At 42.1% G+C, this 17,074-nt stretch overlaps 1 protein-coding gene across 1 annotated transcript; it reads right to left on the bottom strand.

The window, feature by feature from the left end:
- Positions 1-12,984: 12,984 nt before the first annotated feature.
- Positions 12,985-14,604, bottom strand: LOC110931350. The gene is made up of 2 exons (XM_022174746.1): positions 14,418-14,604; positions 12,985-14,084 (listed from the first exon to the last, which is right to left on the bottom strand). Exons 1-2 carry the CDS (start codon positions 14,602-14,604, stop codon positions 12,985-12,987), a joined length of 1,287 nt encoding a protein of 428 aa, XP_022030438.1.
- Positions 14,605-17,074: the final 2,470 nt, after the last annotated feature.

The raw sequence follows: 17,074 nt of genomic DNA on the forward strand, positions 1-17,074 counted from the left end.
GCTGCTGGGTGTGAGGTTCCGAGTCGCAACTGGACTCGCAAACTCGGTCTCGACTCGCAATCCGTGTCGCAACAAGCTGTGTAACGGTTTCTTTATCAACAATTCAATCAGCTCCGGAAAATCAGCTAACAATTAGGCAGTTTCACAATTCAGATCAAACACAATCAATTTCCAAATCAAACAATAGTTAATCAGCGATCATGAGCATTCATATCCACTAAGAACAGTGAATTCATCTTCAAGCAAACATATAGTAATCGGTTATATATTATCTGTTTGGTTTCAACCATGCAGACCTATCATTCATCCTAACCGATTAACACATACATGGATCGATCAGAATTAACATCAACTTACAATCCGATTCATAAGCAATAATCATGTAACAAAAATCCCTAAATCATGCAAATCCGATTACTAACAACAACATATAAACACGTAACCAAACATTTGATACTAACCGAGATGTAAAACAAAAGACGGATCCGAGAACTTCAAGGGTGTGATCTCCGGTTCCGAGAGAGACGATTTCTGAGAGAGAGGGAGAGAGAGCTTGTGTGTGTGTTGCTTTGTGGTTGCCAAGATTGTAAAAACTAAAACCCTAAGATGTGTATGTGTATATATACGTAGAGTAGGTGTGGGCCGAAACCTCACTTGGGCCGGCTTGTGATCTCGAGTCCATTACATGGACCGAGTGGGTTTGCAAACAATAGTAAAGCCCAATTGATTTATGGATCGGGTGTAGTGTTGTGTGGTCCAATAACGCAACATTTAAACATTTAACCGTAACATTCATTCAATCAAACATATAATTTAGTTCACATATGCACATAGCGTTACACAAAGCAAGTCTAAAGTTCGAGTTGTCACATTATCCCCAACTAATTGGAAATTTCGTCCCGAAATTTGGTATGCACTCACTGAGGAAGCTAGGTAAGTTATAGCGTTCACTGGTTTTCCTGGGGTGTCACATCCTCCCCCCGTTGATCTGGAATTTCGTCCCGAAATTCCGAAGTAGTAGCTTCAGCCTCAGTAGTGGTAGCATTGGTTTCGAATAACTGGGGGTACTTTTCTGTCATCCTGTCTTCGCGTTCCCAGGTGTACTCTGGGCCACGTTTGGAGTTCCAACGAACTCGAACAAGAGGGATTCTCTTGTTTTTGAGGACCTTCACATCCCGGTCTGTGATTTCTACTGGTTCCTCGACGAACTGCAACCGCTCATCGATAGTGAGTTCCTTAAAAGGAATGATGAGGGTTTCATCCGATAAGCACTTCTTTAGGTTCGACACATGAAAGACATTGTGAACTGCTCCGAGTTCAGCTGGTAGGTTCAACTTGTAGGCTACCTTGCCAATCTTTTCTAAGATTTCGAATGGTCCGACGTACCGCGGATTCAGTTTGCCCCTTTTGCCAAAACGTACCACACCCTTCCAGGGTGAGACTTTCAATAATACCCGGTCCCCGACCTGAAATTCCAAAGGCTTTCTACGCTTGTCCGCGTAGGCTTTCTGACGGTCGCGTGCTGCCGCCATGCGTTGTCGTATATGTGCTATCTTTTCTGTGGCGTCCACTACAATCTCTGGACTCGTAATCTGACTATCCCCCACCTCTGCCCAACAGAGAGGTGACCGGCATTTACGTCCGTATAATGCCTCGAATGGAGCGGCTTGAATGCTGGTGTGATAACTGTTATTATACGAGAACTCCACCAAAGGGAGGTGCTTTTCCCAGCCGTTGCCGAAATCGATAACGCATGCCCTAAGCATGTCTTCAAGTGTTTGGATCGTTCGCTCAGACTGCCCATCCGTCTGAGGATGATATGCTGTGCTCATGTCTAATCGTGAGCCGAAAGATTTATGCATTGCTTGCCATAGCTCTGACGTGAATCGTGCATCGCGATCCGAAATAATAGAGGTGGGCACTCCGTGCCTCGAAACAACTTCCTTAAGGTAGACGTCTGCGAGAGTGGAGAACTTGTCCGTTTCCTTAATCGGCAGGAAGTGTGCAGACTTGGTGAGTCGATCAACTATGACCCATATTGTATCGTTCCCACGCTGAGATCTAGGTAAGCCTGTAACAAAATCCATGGAAATTTCCTCCCATTTCCATTGCGGTATCTTAGGCTGCTGAAGTAGACCAGCTGGTTTCTGGTATTCGACCTTGACTCTCGCACAGGTCAAACATTTTCCAACGTACGTAGCGATGTGGGCCTTCATGCTAGGCCACCAATAAGTAGTGCTGATGTCGTGGTACATTTTATCCGACCCTGGATGTACCGAATAGCGAGACTTGTGAGCTTCATCCATTACAAGCTCGCGTAAACCGCCATAGAGAGGGACCCAAATCCGGCCCGTTACATAGTAGGCGCCGTCTTCCTTTTGTTCCATTTGTTGTCGTGAGCCGCGTAAGGCTTCGGCCTTGACGTTTTCTGGTTTCAATGCTTCTACCTGAGCATTTCGTATCTGTGCTGGAAGGTTAGACTGAATCGTAAGCTGTAGCGCTCGCACGCACCGTGGTAGAGTGTCTTTCCGACTGAGGGCGTCAGCCACAACATTGGCCCTGCCTGGATGATACTTGATAGCGCATTCGTAGTCGTTAAGTAACTCGACCCATCGTCATTGACGCATGTTCAAATCCTTCTGCTTAAGGATATGCTCGAGACTCCTGTGATCGGTGTAAATCGTGCACCTGGTACCGTACAGATAGTGTCGCCATATCTTAAGCGCGAAAACAACAGCTCCCAGCTCTAGATCGTGCGTCGTGTAGTTTCGTTCGTGAACCTTGAGTTGCCGAGAAGCGTAGGCTATCACTTTATCACGTTGCATCAACACACATCCAAGACCCTGGATGGATGCATCACAATATACTACGAAGTCTTTTGTGCCTTCTGGCAATGAGAGAATAGGTGCGCTGCAAAGCCTATCCTTTAGATACTGAAAAGCAGTTTCCTGCGTGTTGCCCCAACGGTAGGTGACACCCTTCTGTGTCAGTAGCGTAAGTGGTTGCGCGATCTTTGAAAAGTCTTTAATAAACCGTCTGTAGTAGCCTGCCAAACCCAAGAATTGGCGTATTTCCGTTGGCGTTCGTGGTGCAGGCCAGTTTCTGATCGAATCTACCTTAGATGGATCGACGTGAATTCCATCCTTGTTTACCACGTGGCCTAAGAAGTGGACTTCACGAAGCCAGAAGTCGCATTTTGAAAGCTTGGCGTACAACTGTTCCTTCCGAAGGAGTTCCAAAATAAGGCGAAGATGCTGCTCGTGCTCCTCCTGACTCTTGGAGTAAATCAGGATGTCGTCGATGAAAACAATGACGAACTTGTCGAGATAGGGTTTGCACACCCTGTTCATAAGGTCCATGAATACTGCAGGTGCGTTCGTAAGTCCGAACGGCATAACCAAGAACTCATAGTGACCATAGCGAGTTCTGAATGCTGTCTTAGAGACGTCCTCCTCGCGGACTCTCAGTTGATGATATCCTGACCGTAGGTCGATCTTGGAATAGTAACACGACCCTTGCAACTGGTCGAATAAGTCGTCTATGCGTGGAAGAGGATAACGGTTCTTCACCGTCACCTTGTTCAGTTCCCTGTAGTCTATACACATCCTGAACGTACCGTCTTTCTTTTTCACAAAAAGCACTGGAGCTCCCCAAGGCGAAGAGCTTGGACGAATGAAGCCCTTTTCCAAGAGCTCTTGTAGCTGCTTTGACAATTCTTCCAATTCTGATGGAGGTAGACGATATGGTGCGCGAGCTATGGGTGCTGCTCCTGGAGCGAGCTCGATTTGAAATTCGACCTGACGATGAGGCGGTAAGCCAGGTAAGTCTTCAGGAAACACCTGAGGGTAATCACGTACAATTGGAATATCCTCCAATTTCTTTTCTTTTGCTGATGCGTCTGTAACGAGTGCCAGAATGGCAGTGTGACCCTTACGTAAGCATTTCTGAGCCTTCAAGAAGGAGATGATTCCGACCACTGCACCACTCTTGTCACCTTGAACTTCGAGAGGTTCCTGACTAGAACGAGGAATACGAATGATCTTCTCACGGCATAAGATTTCTGCCTGGTGTTGGGATAACCAATCCATCCCAATCACAACGTCGAAACTTCCCAAAACTATGGGAATAAGATCAATAGAGAAGGCTTGACCAGCTAGGATAAGATTACAACCCTGAACTACGTGCGTGGCTTCTAGACTTTTACCGTTAGCTAACTCTACTACGTGCTTGGTGGGTAAAAGTGTTGGTGCACGTTTTAGCAGTTGACACATTTTCACAGACATATAGCTTGTATCCGCACCCGAATCAAACAAAACAGTAACGTAAACATTGTCGAGGAGAAACTTACCCATAACAACGTTGGGATCGTTCACTGCGTCACCTCGACCTAGCACAAAAGCACGACCCCGAGCTTCGTTGCCGTTGTTATTTCCTCCGTTGTTGTTGCCGTTGCCCTGGTTGTTGTTGTTGTTGTTCTGGTTCCTGTTGAGCTGTGGGCAGTGTCTCTTGATGTGGCCTTCAGCACCACAATTGTAGCATCCCTTGTTGCCCTGTTGTTGGTTAGGCTGAGCGTGAGGCTGCTGCTGATTTTGGTTCGCAGGACGAAGGCTTCTACAGTCTTTGGCCTCGTGACCCATCTTGAGGCATCTTTGACAACGACCCTTGGTACACTGGCCGTTGTGGTGCCTGTTGCAGTTGTTGCACTTTGGAAGATTTCCGCGATATCCACCCTGCCTGTGGCTACCTGACGACTGCTGGTTAGGGCTTTGATAGTTGTCAGTCTTTCGCTGCTGATTCTGGGACTGAACCGAAACTGATGCTTTGCTTGAATCCCCCTCCCATTTCCTCTTATTGTCACTGAGGGTAACGGGAGTAGCTGAAGGAGGGACTGTAGCAGTAGCGCTGACACGCTTAGGCAGTTTATTCTGATCCACTGCCTGATCGGTGATGCGATGAGCGAGACGCTGGATTTCCTGGATGTTGTCGAGGTTAGCCGAGGTAACGTGGCTCTGGATTTCTGGTGCCAACCCCTTGAGATACATCTCGATGCGCTTGTATGGAGGGTCTACCATAGTTGGACACAGCACGGCCAGCTCGTTTGACCGCTTGGTATACGCTTCAATCTCCGACCCAACCATTTTCAGATTATACAGCTCGTCTTCTAGCTTGTGAATATCTTCACGCGTACAATACTCTCTCTTGATAAGTTCCTTAAAATCGTTCCAGGGTGTGGCGTTAGCAGCTGCCAACCCCAGAATTTGCACCTGCGCGTTCCACCAGGTTAGCGCGATTCCTTCTAAAGTGCCGGTGGCATATTTCACCCTGCGTGCCTCAGGGCATTCACACATTTCGAATACTGATTCTAGCTTCTCGAACCAGTGGAGGAGTCCAACCGCTCCTTCTGTGCCGCTGAACGTGCCGGGACGGCAGTCCATAAAGTTCTTGAATGTGCAGACAGGCTGCTGCGCGTGTTGACCTATTGTGTACGAATAGGACGAAGTTAAATACGAGAGTTAATGTAGGATCTAGAGATCCTAGTGTGTGCCTATACTGCAGGATATACTACCTGCTTGAGCTGCTGCAACTGCCGCAGCAACTTGGGCTTGAACAAGAGCCTCTAACTGGGCTTGTGTCATGTTAATTCTTCCAGCCATTGATCTTCATGTCAAAGGCGAAATAGGTGAGAAAAGTTCGCGAATAGTGCGATGACAGAAAAGTGTAAGCACGTAAGGGTTCTTAAGCAATAGCAAATAGTGAGCATTGTAGTCTAAGCATACCACGAGCAAAGTTCTAAGTAATTCTAGCAAGTAGGCAATAAACGTAAACCTTATTACCTAAAATGTCGAGTCTTGCACGTGGAGCGAAGCGTCGTTGTGGATCGTTGAGAGCACTGTTCTGGTTATAGTCTGGTTTTAATAAAAACTTTTTCCCGTATTAAAACCAAGTTCTCTATAACCAATGGCTCTGATACCAATCTGTCACACCCCCAAAATCCACACGCGGAGTACCACCGCTTGGAGGCGTGACTGACCAGGATCAAGCCACCAATCATATTGAACATGTAATTAATATTAAGTAAAATAAATGTAAACCATCCATCCAATACGATAGGTGTTCAAAACATAACCATAGTTTCAAAGTGTAGCGGAAGCATAGTAAATAATCCAACACTAGTTAATAGTTTTAAATGTCATAATAGTTCAACGTAGAAACCACGATCCTTGCCCACAACGACCCGCTTCTCCAGTGCAAGCTCCATGTACCTAACGATCTGCAAGGCATGTAACAGAATGATCAACAAACTAGTTGAGCGAGTTCACAGTAAGTAAGTGCGTAACAGTAAGTAACGGGTGGCTCTACTGGGCCGATAGTAAGTTATACAAGTGGGGGCTTCCCATGTTATGTGACCACTAGACTATTCGTATCAACTACTCGTATCATCCCTGTTCTTCTTCCGAGAACAGTAGCGCGTATGGGGTGTACGTAGGTTTTACGCACGTATCCTTCACAACCGAGGATAGGAGACGCGGGGGTGTACGTGGGTTTCACGTACGTATCCTTTGTACCGAGGATAGAAGTAAGTAATGCGTACATGTAGGTTTTACGTGCGTGCCTGACATCCGAGGCAGTAATTGGCATATGACCACGTAGGTGTTATCCTAACCTACGGAACCGTCTTGACATCCGAGGATCATGGTAGGTGATAGTCTAGGAAAAGCATATGTACGTTCTTAGTCAATTGTAACCTTTATCCCATTCCCACGACCCGGGAATCCCATGCCTTAGTAGGAGTGTGAACTCACCTGGGTTTGCTCGGCAGACAATAAAATGCTCAAGTATACAGTAAGAGATCAACCACGTCCTATCATGGTTACTTATGCAAGTTAGGTTCGTACTCAACTATTGCACGTATAAGCTACACGTATGTATACACATATAATCATGGCAAGAATCACGTATGCATGTGAACTGGTAAGAGCATAGCATTAACATTCATGTGCGATCCAAAGTCTAAGCCCGAAATACAAACAGCCCAAATATCATGTCGCCCCAAACAGATAAGCAGTCCAATAACATAACAGTCATAAGTCCAAATCATTTGGCCCAAACGATTGGGCCCGTGATAGTGAAAGTCCAAAACAGTACACGTGCAAAGGTGGTCTCGAGTCGCAACCAGCGATCTCGAGTCGCAACCGGGTTATGAGTCGCAACAGCTGGTTACGAGTCGCAACAGGTGGTCTCGGTTCGTCATGGTCCGGTTACGAGTCGCAACGGGACTCGCAACCATGGTCTCGGCTTGTGCTGCTGGGTGTGAGGTTCCGAGTCGCAACTGGACTCGCAAACTCGGTCTCGACTCGCAATCCGTGTCGCAACAAGCTGTGTAACGGTTTCTTTATCAACAATTCAATCAGCTCCGGAAAATCAGCTAACAATTAGGCAGTTTCACAATTCAGATCAAACACAATCAATTTCCAAATCAAACAATAGTTAATCAGCGATCATGAGCATTCATATCCACTAAGAGCAGTGAATTCATCTTCAAGCAAACATATAGTAATCGGTTATATATTATCTGTTTGGTTTCAATCATGCAGACCTATCATTCATCCTAACCGATTAACACATACATGGATCGATCAGAATTAACATCAACTTACAATCCGATTCATAAGCAATAATCATGTAACAAAAATCCCTAAATCATGCAAATCCGATTACTAACAACAACATATAAACACGTAACCAAACATTTGATACTAACCGAGATGTAAAACAAAAGACGGATCCGAGAACTTCAAGGGTGTGATCTTCGGTTCCGAGAGAGACGATTTCCGAGAGAGAGGGAGAGAGAGCTTGTGTGTGTGTTGCTTTGTGGTTGCCAAGATTGTAAAAACTAAAACCCTAAGATGTGTATGTGTATATATACGTAGAGTAGGTGTGGGCCGAAACCTCACTTGGGCCGGCTTGTGATCTCGAGTCCATTACATGGACCGAGTGGGTTTGCAAACAATAGTAAAGCCCAATTGATTTATGGATCGGGTGTAGTGTTGTGTGGTCCAATAACGCAACATTTAAACATTTAACCGTAACATTCATTCAATCAAACATATAATTTAGTTCACATATGCACATAGCGTTACACAAAGCAAGTCTAAAGTTCGAGTTGTCACAATAAGCTTGTCCCAAACCCGTCCCAAAACCCGTCGGGTTTCTAGCGGGTAAATACCCATCGGGTATCGGGTATACCCGCGGGTTTCGGTGTCACACCCTGGCTTTTGCCGAAGCGTGGTTTATTTGGTGTGACTTCTTAATATCATAGCAACAATCACAACAATGCTATATGATAAAAACGTAAGATATTCATCCATTAAAATAATTTAGAAAATGCATAACATATTGTCTTTAAAATATCAACCACTGAATACGTTACAAACCATGATTTGTTTAAAAGGAGTCCATAAGACTCGACGAAAGACTATTAACAAAACGAGGATTTGAGACATGCAACCCGTCCAGGAAGGAGTTACACCCCCCAAACCTATGACCCTGGATGACATCCCTATTTAGTACGCAGCTAACATGCATCACTTGCCAGATCCAATTAATTCCCTGAAATACATGTAGTTTGAAAAAGTCAACAAAAAGTTGAGCGAGTTCATGTGTATGTAAGTCTGTATAAATCGTTAAAGTGTGTCTGTGTAAATTGTTAAAATGTGTCTGTATAAATGTAGGTCTTTGGTATGTAGCAATAAGGAAAAACAGATCAATTAATGTGTAGCTAATACATTAATAAGTGACATGGCCTAGGAAGCAATCAAACCTGTATGCGTATTTCGTACCGGCCCTTCCGGCGGAACGACATAGTCACCACATGCAGCCACTCGCAGGCCCATGGATGGGGCTCGCAACACCCAATAGATCTATCACTCATGCCCCTCGGTCCTTATACAAGGATTAATGGTCTTACGATAATAGCCTACCCATTCACGTGATCTAGCAGTAAATTCCCTAGCTAATCATACCATGTATAAAAAGGTCTGTAAATGTCTGTAAAAGTCTGTAATAATTGTAACATGTATTTCACCCCCGAAGTATAAAACTGAAAACAGTTAAGAGAAAAGGGGGACATGAACTCACAGTATTGCGTCTTCGGTACTCGTAACCCAAATCTCTTCAGCAAACACGACTACCTACAATGGTCTAACGTCTATTAGAGGAACGGGTCGTGCCTTGTCTCAGTATTTATGTCTTTGAGTTACGTTTCTTATATTATTCCAAGTTATAATAATTATGTTTTAGCTTTGGAATAATTGTTTATACAATAATTCTGTATTAATACTTCTCAAGTATTTTAGCTTCGTGCTTCCGTCCCAAAGGTGGGGGTATTTATACATGTATTTTGTGATTAAGGTATTGACATTATACATTCCTAAGTCCCACTTTAGAAAAATATACAATAGCTTATTTGTCCGAAAATAACACATACATAATGTATATTTCCCTGTCTTCTAGAAAAATATATCATAACTTTCAAACTAATATATTTCTACTTGTTTCATAAATACGTTATATGTTGTGATAAATTTCATTTATCAAAATGTTATCCATCCAAAATATAATAGTAACGGTATTTTGTTACAAAAATTATGGCGAGTTTTATGTTTGCAAAACATAGTCGAAAATATACTAGTAAACTCTTGTCTAGAAAATATTTACTAAGTGTTAGGATTTTCGGAAAATTTCGCCATGGTCTCCTTTGTAAATGCAGGTGTCCATGCTTTAATAGCATATCATTTTCTTTTACATATACCCCGTAGATCATTTTCAACAATCAAACCGACATATAGACATACAAAGCATTACTTACTTTATTTCAGCTTCATTACCCAAAACTGGACTGTTTTCGAGGATTTTTATAAAATAGTTAACCTTTTCCAAAAATTCCCAAATTTTTACAGAATGATATCACGGTCCAGTTCATTACCAATATTTTATAGAAATTCATTTACCCAACTGCAATCAGATTTGTTACTTTCTGATTGCAGTTTACGGAATAATTCACTAAAAATTAACCGTAAGTCCGATTGACGAAATTCCAGTTGGAGGGTCATCGTGACAACGGTGACCATCTACTGTAAAATTCCATGAGTCGGTTTCACTCAGGTTTCAATTTATGACTCCGAATACAACACACTTTTTCTGCAGTAAAAATGCAGCTTGAGCTGCTGTCCAAAAACAGTTCCTTAAAAATAGTAAACGGTCTCGAAAAATTACGATTACAGTGCCATTTGTTTAGTTATTCCAAAGTACAAATTTTAGGCTTCAGAAAATCAGTTTTTCGATTTAAAATGGTCCAGTTACAGCCTGTTGAAGTTGGCTGAAAATACCAATCAGCATGCTGATTTATGGTTTAATCCCTTCGATGTTCTTGTGAATGGCATCATGCTACAACTTTTAACAACAAAATCAAGGGTTTAGCAAGGACTTACTACTAGCTTAAAGCTAGGGATGAATCTAGTGCAGGGATGAAGAGAAAAGATGGTGATAAAGACTTGAACAAAGCTTTCTTGAGAGCCCTTCAACTTGCAACTTCTACGAATGATCTTCAAGCTTCGAAATGGACTTGTAGTTGGAGAAGATGAATGTATGAAAGAGATGGAGGTGGGTTCGGTTATGTGGAGAAGAAAATAGGGAGAGAGAGTGAGTTAAATGGAGTTATGTTGGAGAGTGTGGAGTTGTAATGATCATCCCTAACCCCATTGGCCAATTTGGTAATCATGACCCTTATCCTTTGGCAACTAGATCAAGCATAATCACAAAAGAATATAGGTAATCTAAACAAAATACTTGGTCATCATTTGGCTGAAAATTCGGGTGGGGGGGGGGGTAAAATGTAAAATTTTGGTAACTAATAGGTAAATAATTAGGAGGTTAAGGGTATTTTCTATAATAGTGGGTGTATGTCATGTTTATATAGTGTGTGGGGATTTTTGTGACCGTAAATAATTAAGAATGATAAAATAATATTTCTGACAATATTTTGGTGTCCCCGGTAATGTCTGGTTGTTCGGTTACGTATCGTTCCGTTAAAGCGTTTAATTGTACCGCATAGTGTCTTTTATGCATCTTTTTGTAACGAATTTTAATTCCAACACTTAGGAAAGCGTTCAGGACCATTTAGTCGATTCTCTGTATAACACGAGTGTGTTAAGGGCTGAATTGTTTCTGAAAATGTAGAATTCTGTACTTAAAATGAGTTTTAGGCACTTTCCGGCACTCAAACTATCACCTAGTGACACAGTCTTGTGGTCCTCACTTCCCTACACTCCATACTGGTGTAGTACTCTATCCCTGGCTCATACTGGCCTCGATATAGTGTTTGTCTATGTGCTGGCATTGTCAGCATGTGTCTGAGTTATCCGCTCACTGTGCTTAGCTGTGCTTTGTGCATCAGGTTTGTCACTAAGAGTCTGTACGAAATAAATGGAGTGACTGTATGTAAAGTGATGCACATGTATGTATATAACATAAATCAGTAAGCAGTTTAAAGTGTCAGTTGTAATCAAGCACAGTCATTAAGCACATAATTAGAGTTAATTAATTTGTACAGCACCTGTAATTGTGAGGGTTGTCACATTCGGGTAAACCCGTTAATTTAAAAAGATTACTCGTAGGGTAAACTCATCTCAAAACTCATTGGGTATCTATCGGGTAACTATTAACCGGTTACATTTTGTATTGTCATTTTAAAAATATATATCAAATAACTATAATGTATACGGAATAGAATACCTATATGTATAAAAATGGATGTATCATATATATATATATATACATATCTAATAACATAAAAGAAATTATATCGGGTATACAATCGGGTAAACGGGTACACTTTATCGGGTAATTGGGTCGGGTAAACGGGTATATCACTAAATCCCAAACCCGTCCCAAACCTGCGAAAAAAATAAAAACTATTCCCAAACCTGTCCCAAACCCGATTAACCGACCCCAAACCCGTCCCAAATGTGTCGGGTTTTGGGTTTACCCAATGGGTTCGGGTTTGATTGCCATCCCTAAGGACCTGGGGCTTTATCAATACCTATGGCAAAAATAACTGTTTTGATCTCCTCCACTATGATAGGCCGAACCATGTTGTCAGCAACATTTTGATTAAGCGGATTTGTAAAGATCTCCGGAGATATACGTCCGCCGGAAGTATTAGAAGATATGATTGTTGAAACAGTCCGATTGAAGCTGCACTCGTTCAAGTACAAAGAGGTTCTTGATGGGGGGTGTTTAGTTTGATAGTTTTGTTGCTGGCCGTGTTCTTTTGTTTTCGGATTGTTCTTTATTTTTTTGGTTGTTGTGTTTGGGTTTTGTTTTGGATTGGTTGTCTTGACTTGTAGTGTGTGTCAGTGTTTTGGCACACCCTGTTCTTTCGTTTGGTGATTTATAAAATTTACCGGGGTAACCCTTTACCCAAAAAAAAAAAAGTACAAAGTAAATGAGCAGGTTTCAAGACTTTTGAAGACATGGAAGATATCATTGCTGGAGGAGTCCGACCACACCTAATATAATCTCTTAATAGTTTTTCTGATGTATAGTTGATAGGTGTTTGGTGCGTTGTTTTGCTTTTTAGCGTGTTTACTTTAGTGTGGCATGTCACACTATTGAACTAGATTGGTACTCTGCCAATCTACTTGTATCTGTTTTGGTTTATAGTAATACAATCACCGGGGTATACCCTTTACCCAAAAAAAAAGATCTCCGGAGATAGGGTCAAAGAAACTTCCCCCTCACAGCCTAAAAAATTCTCATAATGTTTAACAAAAGCATTCGGCACGTGCTCACCTTCGCAAAAAATCCCATTATTATCCGTAATACCATCAATACGACTTCTATGGTTTCTGGCTTTCAACGACATATGAAAAAAATTTGAATTAGCATCACCCGCTCTTAACCAGGTCACTTTAGATTTCTGCTTTAAAAACGTTCCTCATCCAGGCTCGCTTCTTGGAATTCACGAGTAGCATTAGCTTCCTCACTTCTAATGTTTTCGTCGAATGGGTGTTTCTCAACCTCCCGTTGAATTGCATCCAGCTTCCCGCGTAACTCATCTACCTTTTTATGCAAGTTACCCTGCTTGTATAAGAGAGATCTAAGAGTAGTCTTTAGTGCACGCAGCTTTTTAACCAAACGAAACTGGTGAACCCCCATGATGCTAAGGTCCCAGTTACTCTTCACAATATCCATAAATCCCGGTTTATGAACCAAGAAATTAGCAAACTTAAACGAGTTGGCTCTTTTCTTCTCCATCTTATTAATTTTAAGAATACAAGGGCAATGGTCGAAAACTCTATATGGTTGAAACAGAGCAACCGCTTTAGGAAATTTGCTAACAAACGGAATGTTACCCATGGCCCTATCGATTTTCTTCAGCAGCCCAACGCCTTTTTTCGGCTTTTGGTTCCATGTAAAATGGAAACCTATGCTTTTAATATCCGCCACTTCAATTTCGTTTACACACTCTTGAAAATCTCGCATACTAGTGGAAATACCTGAAGCTCCCATAGATTTATCTTCCAAATTCAAAGCAGAGTTGAAATTCCCCATAATCACCCACGGATTATTTGCCACCAGAATCTTGTGCCTAGCCAAATGACTCCACAACTCTCTTCTCGTAATGTAAGAATTAGAAGCATACACTATCGAATAGAAAATAACCTTTTTATCTCTCTTGAATATCATTTGAACATGAATAACCTGAGATGTTTGAGCTAAAACCATGATATCAAACACATCCGTATTCCATCCGATAATAATACGAGTACCTTTATCACATTGGCCCCCATTAGATGTCCACTCCCAATTACTAAAGACTGATCGGCAGACTTTATCCAGTTTACTAACTTCAACATGAGACTCAAGCACTGCACAAAAGCTAACACCATTTTCCCTAACCACCTGACGAACCTCCGTTTGTTTCAGAGGGCGGTTCAACCCCCTAATATTCCAAGTGGCTAGACAAACCATTGGCAACAATTGGAGAAGGACTGCTTGCCCCTTTTGTGTCATTCGGCTTCCTAGAATCACCCACCAGAAATTCATTCGTCTCATTATAAACTTCAATCACCTCCTCGTCATCAGAGTCATCAAAGTCTCCACTTTGCCCTTTACTACATTGCCCTACGTCCTCATCAACCATATTTAAAACATGAAACTGATTCGCCGACTTAAGGTTTGGACTAGCCGACTTAATGTTTGAATCAGGTTTATGCTTGTTACTAATCGGCCTATATTCAAATTTCGGCTTTGGTTTGGTAATCTGAATACCGGTTTCCTATCCACCTTTTTGCTTTGAACTTCCATATAGCCATCATCATCTACTCTAGGAGCCAACTTAGGTTGAGACATACCTTGATTGCCAGGTTGCCTAACATTTTTCTGATTAGCCGACGAAACAGCTTTCCTTGGATTTTTTAGGCACGAGTCATTAGAATGACCGAAAACACAACATGTCAAGCACCTGAGAGGGTTCCATTCATATTCTACATACATCGTTTCTTTAATAAACCCATCACCATTCGGATTTGGGATTGCCATAGTAATTTTCTCTTTTAGCTCTTTATGCGCCGAAACTTCAATGAGAGCTCAAGCAAAGCTACTTCGACCCCAGTTGTCCACACACATCGACGTTGTATATGAATCAAGGAGCTTTGGTTCACCAATTGCAGTCGCGATCATACTAAGGCCATCTTCCATATAAGCAGCAATCGGAACTTCATGGACTTTTACCCACACCTGAATTTTGTTAACCTCCTTCTTCTCCAGCTTGGTAGTTGGCATCCATTCCTGAAGAAAAAATGGTTGTGACCGAATAATCCACGGACCAGAAGTCAGAACATCCAACATACCCTTTTGATCTGCAAACTTAAAAAAGAAGAAGCCATTTGCATTCATCATTGATTTCTGTAATCCATACTTTTTCCAGTTGTTTTTCACAAAAAATTTGACGACAGGATATGCAATGCGGTCCCCCAAGAAGTAACCATACAACGTGTTTGCTAACTTATCCTGAACTACCCGAACCGATTCCACCGGAAGAACAATGTCACAATCATCATGATGCAGAGAACTAGCAAGAGACCTGAAGTTAACCCTTTGAGAATTCTGATTTTTCGCCAAATCTGCATAGGACAGCGGCTTGATCAGGTTGTCTTCACCATGTTTGCTGACGTCAGCCCTAGTCGGCTCATCCTGAACTTGATCAGGTTTTAAAATATCGACCATCACCAGCTCCGTGATCTTAATCAACTCATCAATGACATTGATTTTCTTTGGTTCAGATTGTGAGTTCTGAACAGTACCCCTACGAGGGAGGAAAGTATTAACGTCGATGTTCACCACTTTATTAGCAATACCCTTGCTCACGTTAGGAGGTTTCCCACGATCATGCAACACTCTACCATCAGGCTTGGGATGATCAGACAATCCAGCTTCAACTCCTCTCTCCATTAAACGAAGTGACAACCAAGCATGCACGAGAAAAACTTAATACGCCAAGAACCAACGAACAAGAAAACTGAAAAACCCTAATCCTTTAAACCCTAGTTTCAATCTTCAACCCTTGAGCGATTAAACCAGAGTATCAATATAGCTAAATTAATCTTAGTTAACCGCAATCAATACCAACCGGTTTAATAAATCAGGGTTTCGAATTGAAGAACTAAGGCGGCGATTGGAAAAGAAAACAAAAAAAACCCTAGTTTTGGATCGATCCCTAATGCTAACAAGTTCGTTATAGAATTTTGAAGAAACAAAACTCTAATCACAGACTGTTATGCATAAGATCACAAAGAAAAACATGGTTGGTAAACTGCTTGGTGAAAGATGTTGCTCTGGGCGATTCTTGGCGATTTGTGACTAACCCTAGCTTCTTGTTCATCTGATCTTATTCTTGATTGATCTGGGTTAGCAATTGTGGTGTTGTCGATCCTTCTGAGTAAGGTTTCTAGACTTCTACCGTGGTTTCTAATCTTTTGAAATCAGGTTTAGGGTTTGTTCGTTTCATCTTTTCTTGCTAGGGTTTGCTGCCGATTTCGCTTGGGTTGGTTCTTGTTCGTGTTGTGCTGATTCCTTTGCTTTTTGGTGTTGGTGGCGGATTAGGGTTTCTGATTTGCTGCTTTTTCTCACCAAGGTTTGGTTTTCAGTACTGGGGTTTTTGCACCTTGTCGGCTAAACTAGGGTTTATCCGATTTCGTTTTTTAGCCATTCTTACGTCTGCATGTAACTAGTTTCTTGTGATAATGAATTCTGAACCGCCTGACATTAATGATATTCTCGGGAAACCATCGTTGAATGCTGATGTTTATGGGAAGCCGCAATACATGGAGAATAATTCAGAATTAGGGTTGGGGGATTTAGGGTTTCGGTCATTCTCTGAAAAGATGCATGGGGATATTTTTATCTCTTCAAAAATTGATAAGCAGCCGAATCCAAAGGAATCCCGTAACAACTTGTCTTCCTTTTGGAGCAGTCTTGATGCCAAGTCAATAAACATTGATGGTAATCCGGTGATGCCAAGAAGGGGTCTCGTTCAAAAGGAACCACGAATGATTAACATCATTGACGAGCTGGAAAAGGTCTCAGTCCCCGTCCATGAGCCAAGTAGTTCTGAAGATCGGAATAAAGAGGCGGGAGCTGTAAAGATGACTTATGCGGATAGGGTTAAGAATGTGTCGATTGTGAAGAAGGAAGTTAATTTCAGGAAGATGGATTCAGGAGAGACAAAACCTGATGCAGATGTTGTTATCCCTCGAGAGGTAATTCGTAAAGTTCAAGAGAAGTTTGTTAATGTGTTATATGGTTACTTCTTGGGTAATCGGCTGCCGTTCCCTGTTGTTGAGTACTACGCCAAAAATGTTTGGGCAAAGTTTGGGTTTGCTAAGCTTATGATGAACGCTGATGGTTTCTTTTTCTTTAAATTCGACTCTAAGGAGGGTATGGCAAAAGTGTTGGAGGGTGGTCCTTGGTTGATTAGGAAGATGCCGTTGTTTCTTAATGTCTGGTCTCC

Source organism: Helianthus annuus, chromosome 7 (genome assembly GCF_002127325.2).
Source record: "Helianthus annuus cultivar XRQ/B chromosome 7, HanXRQr2.0-SUNRISE, whole genome shotgun sequence".
Classification (NCBI taxonomy): Eukaryota; Viridiplantae; Streptophyta; class Magnoliopsida; order Asterales; family Asteraceae; genus Helianthus; species Helianthus annuus.

What these genes read in the sequence shown, in the direction of transcription:
- LOC110931350 (XM_022174746.1), bottom strand. Translation starts at nt 14,604, where the DNA reads ATGGCAATCCCAAATCCGAATGGTGATGGGTTTATTAAAGAAACGATG. An exon ending in TAGGCAACCTGGCAATCAAG is followed by an intron (nt 14,085 to 14,417) that starts GTATGTCTCAAC and finishes GGGTGATTCTAG; the next exon opens with GAAGCCGAATGACACAAAAG.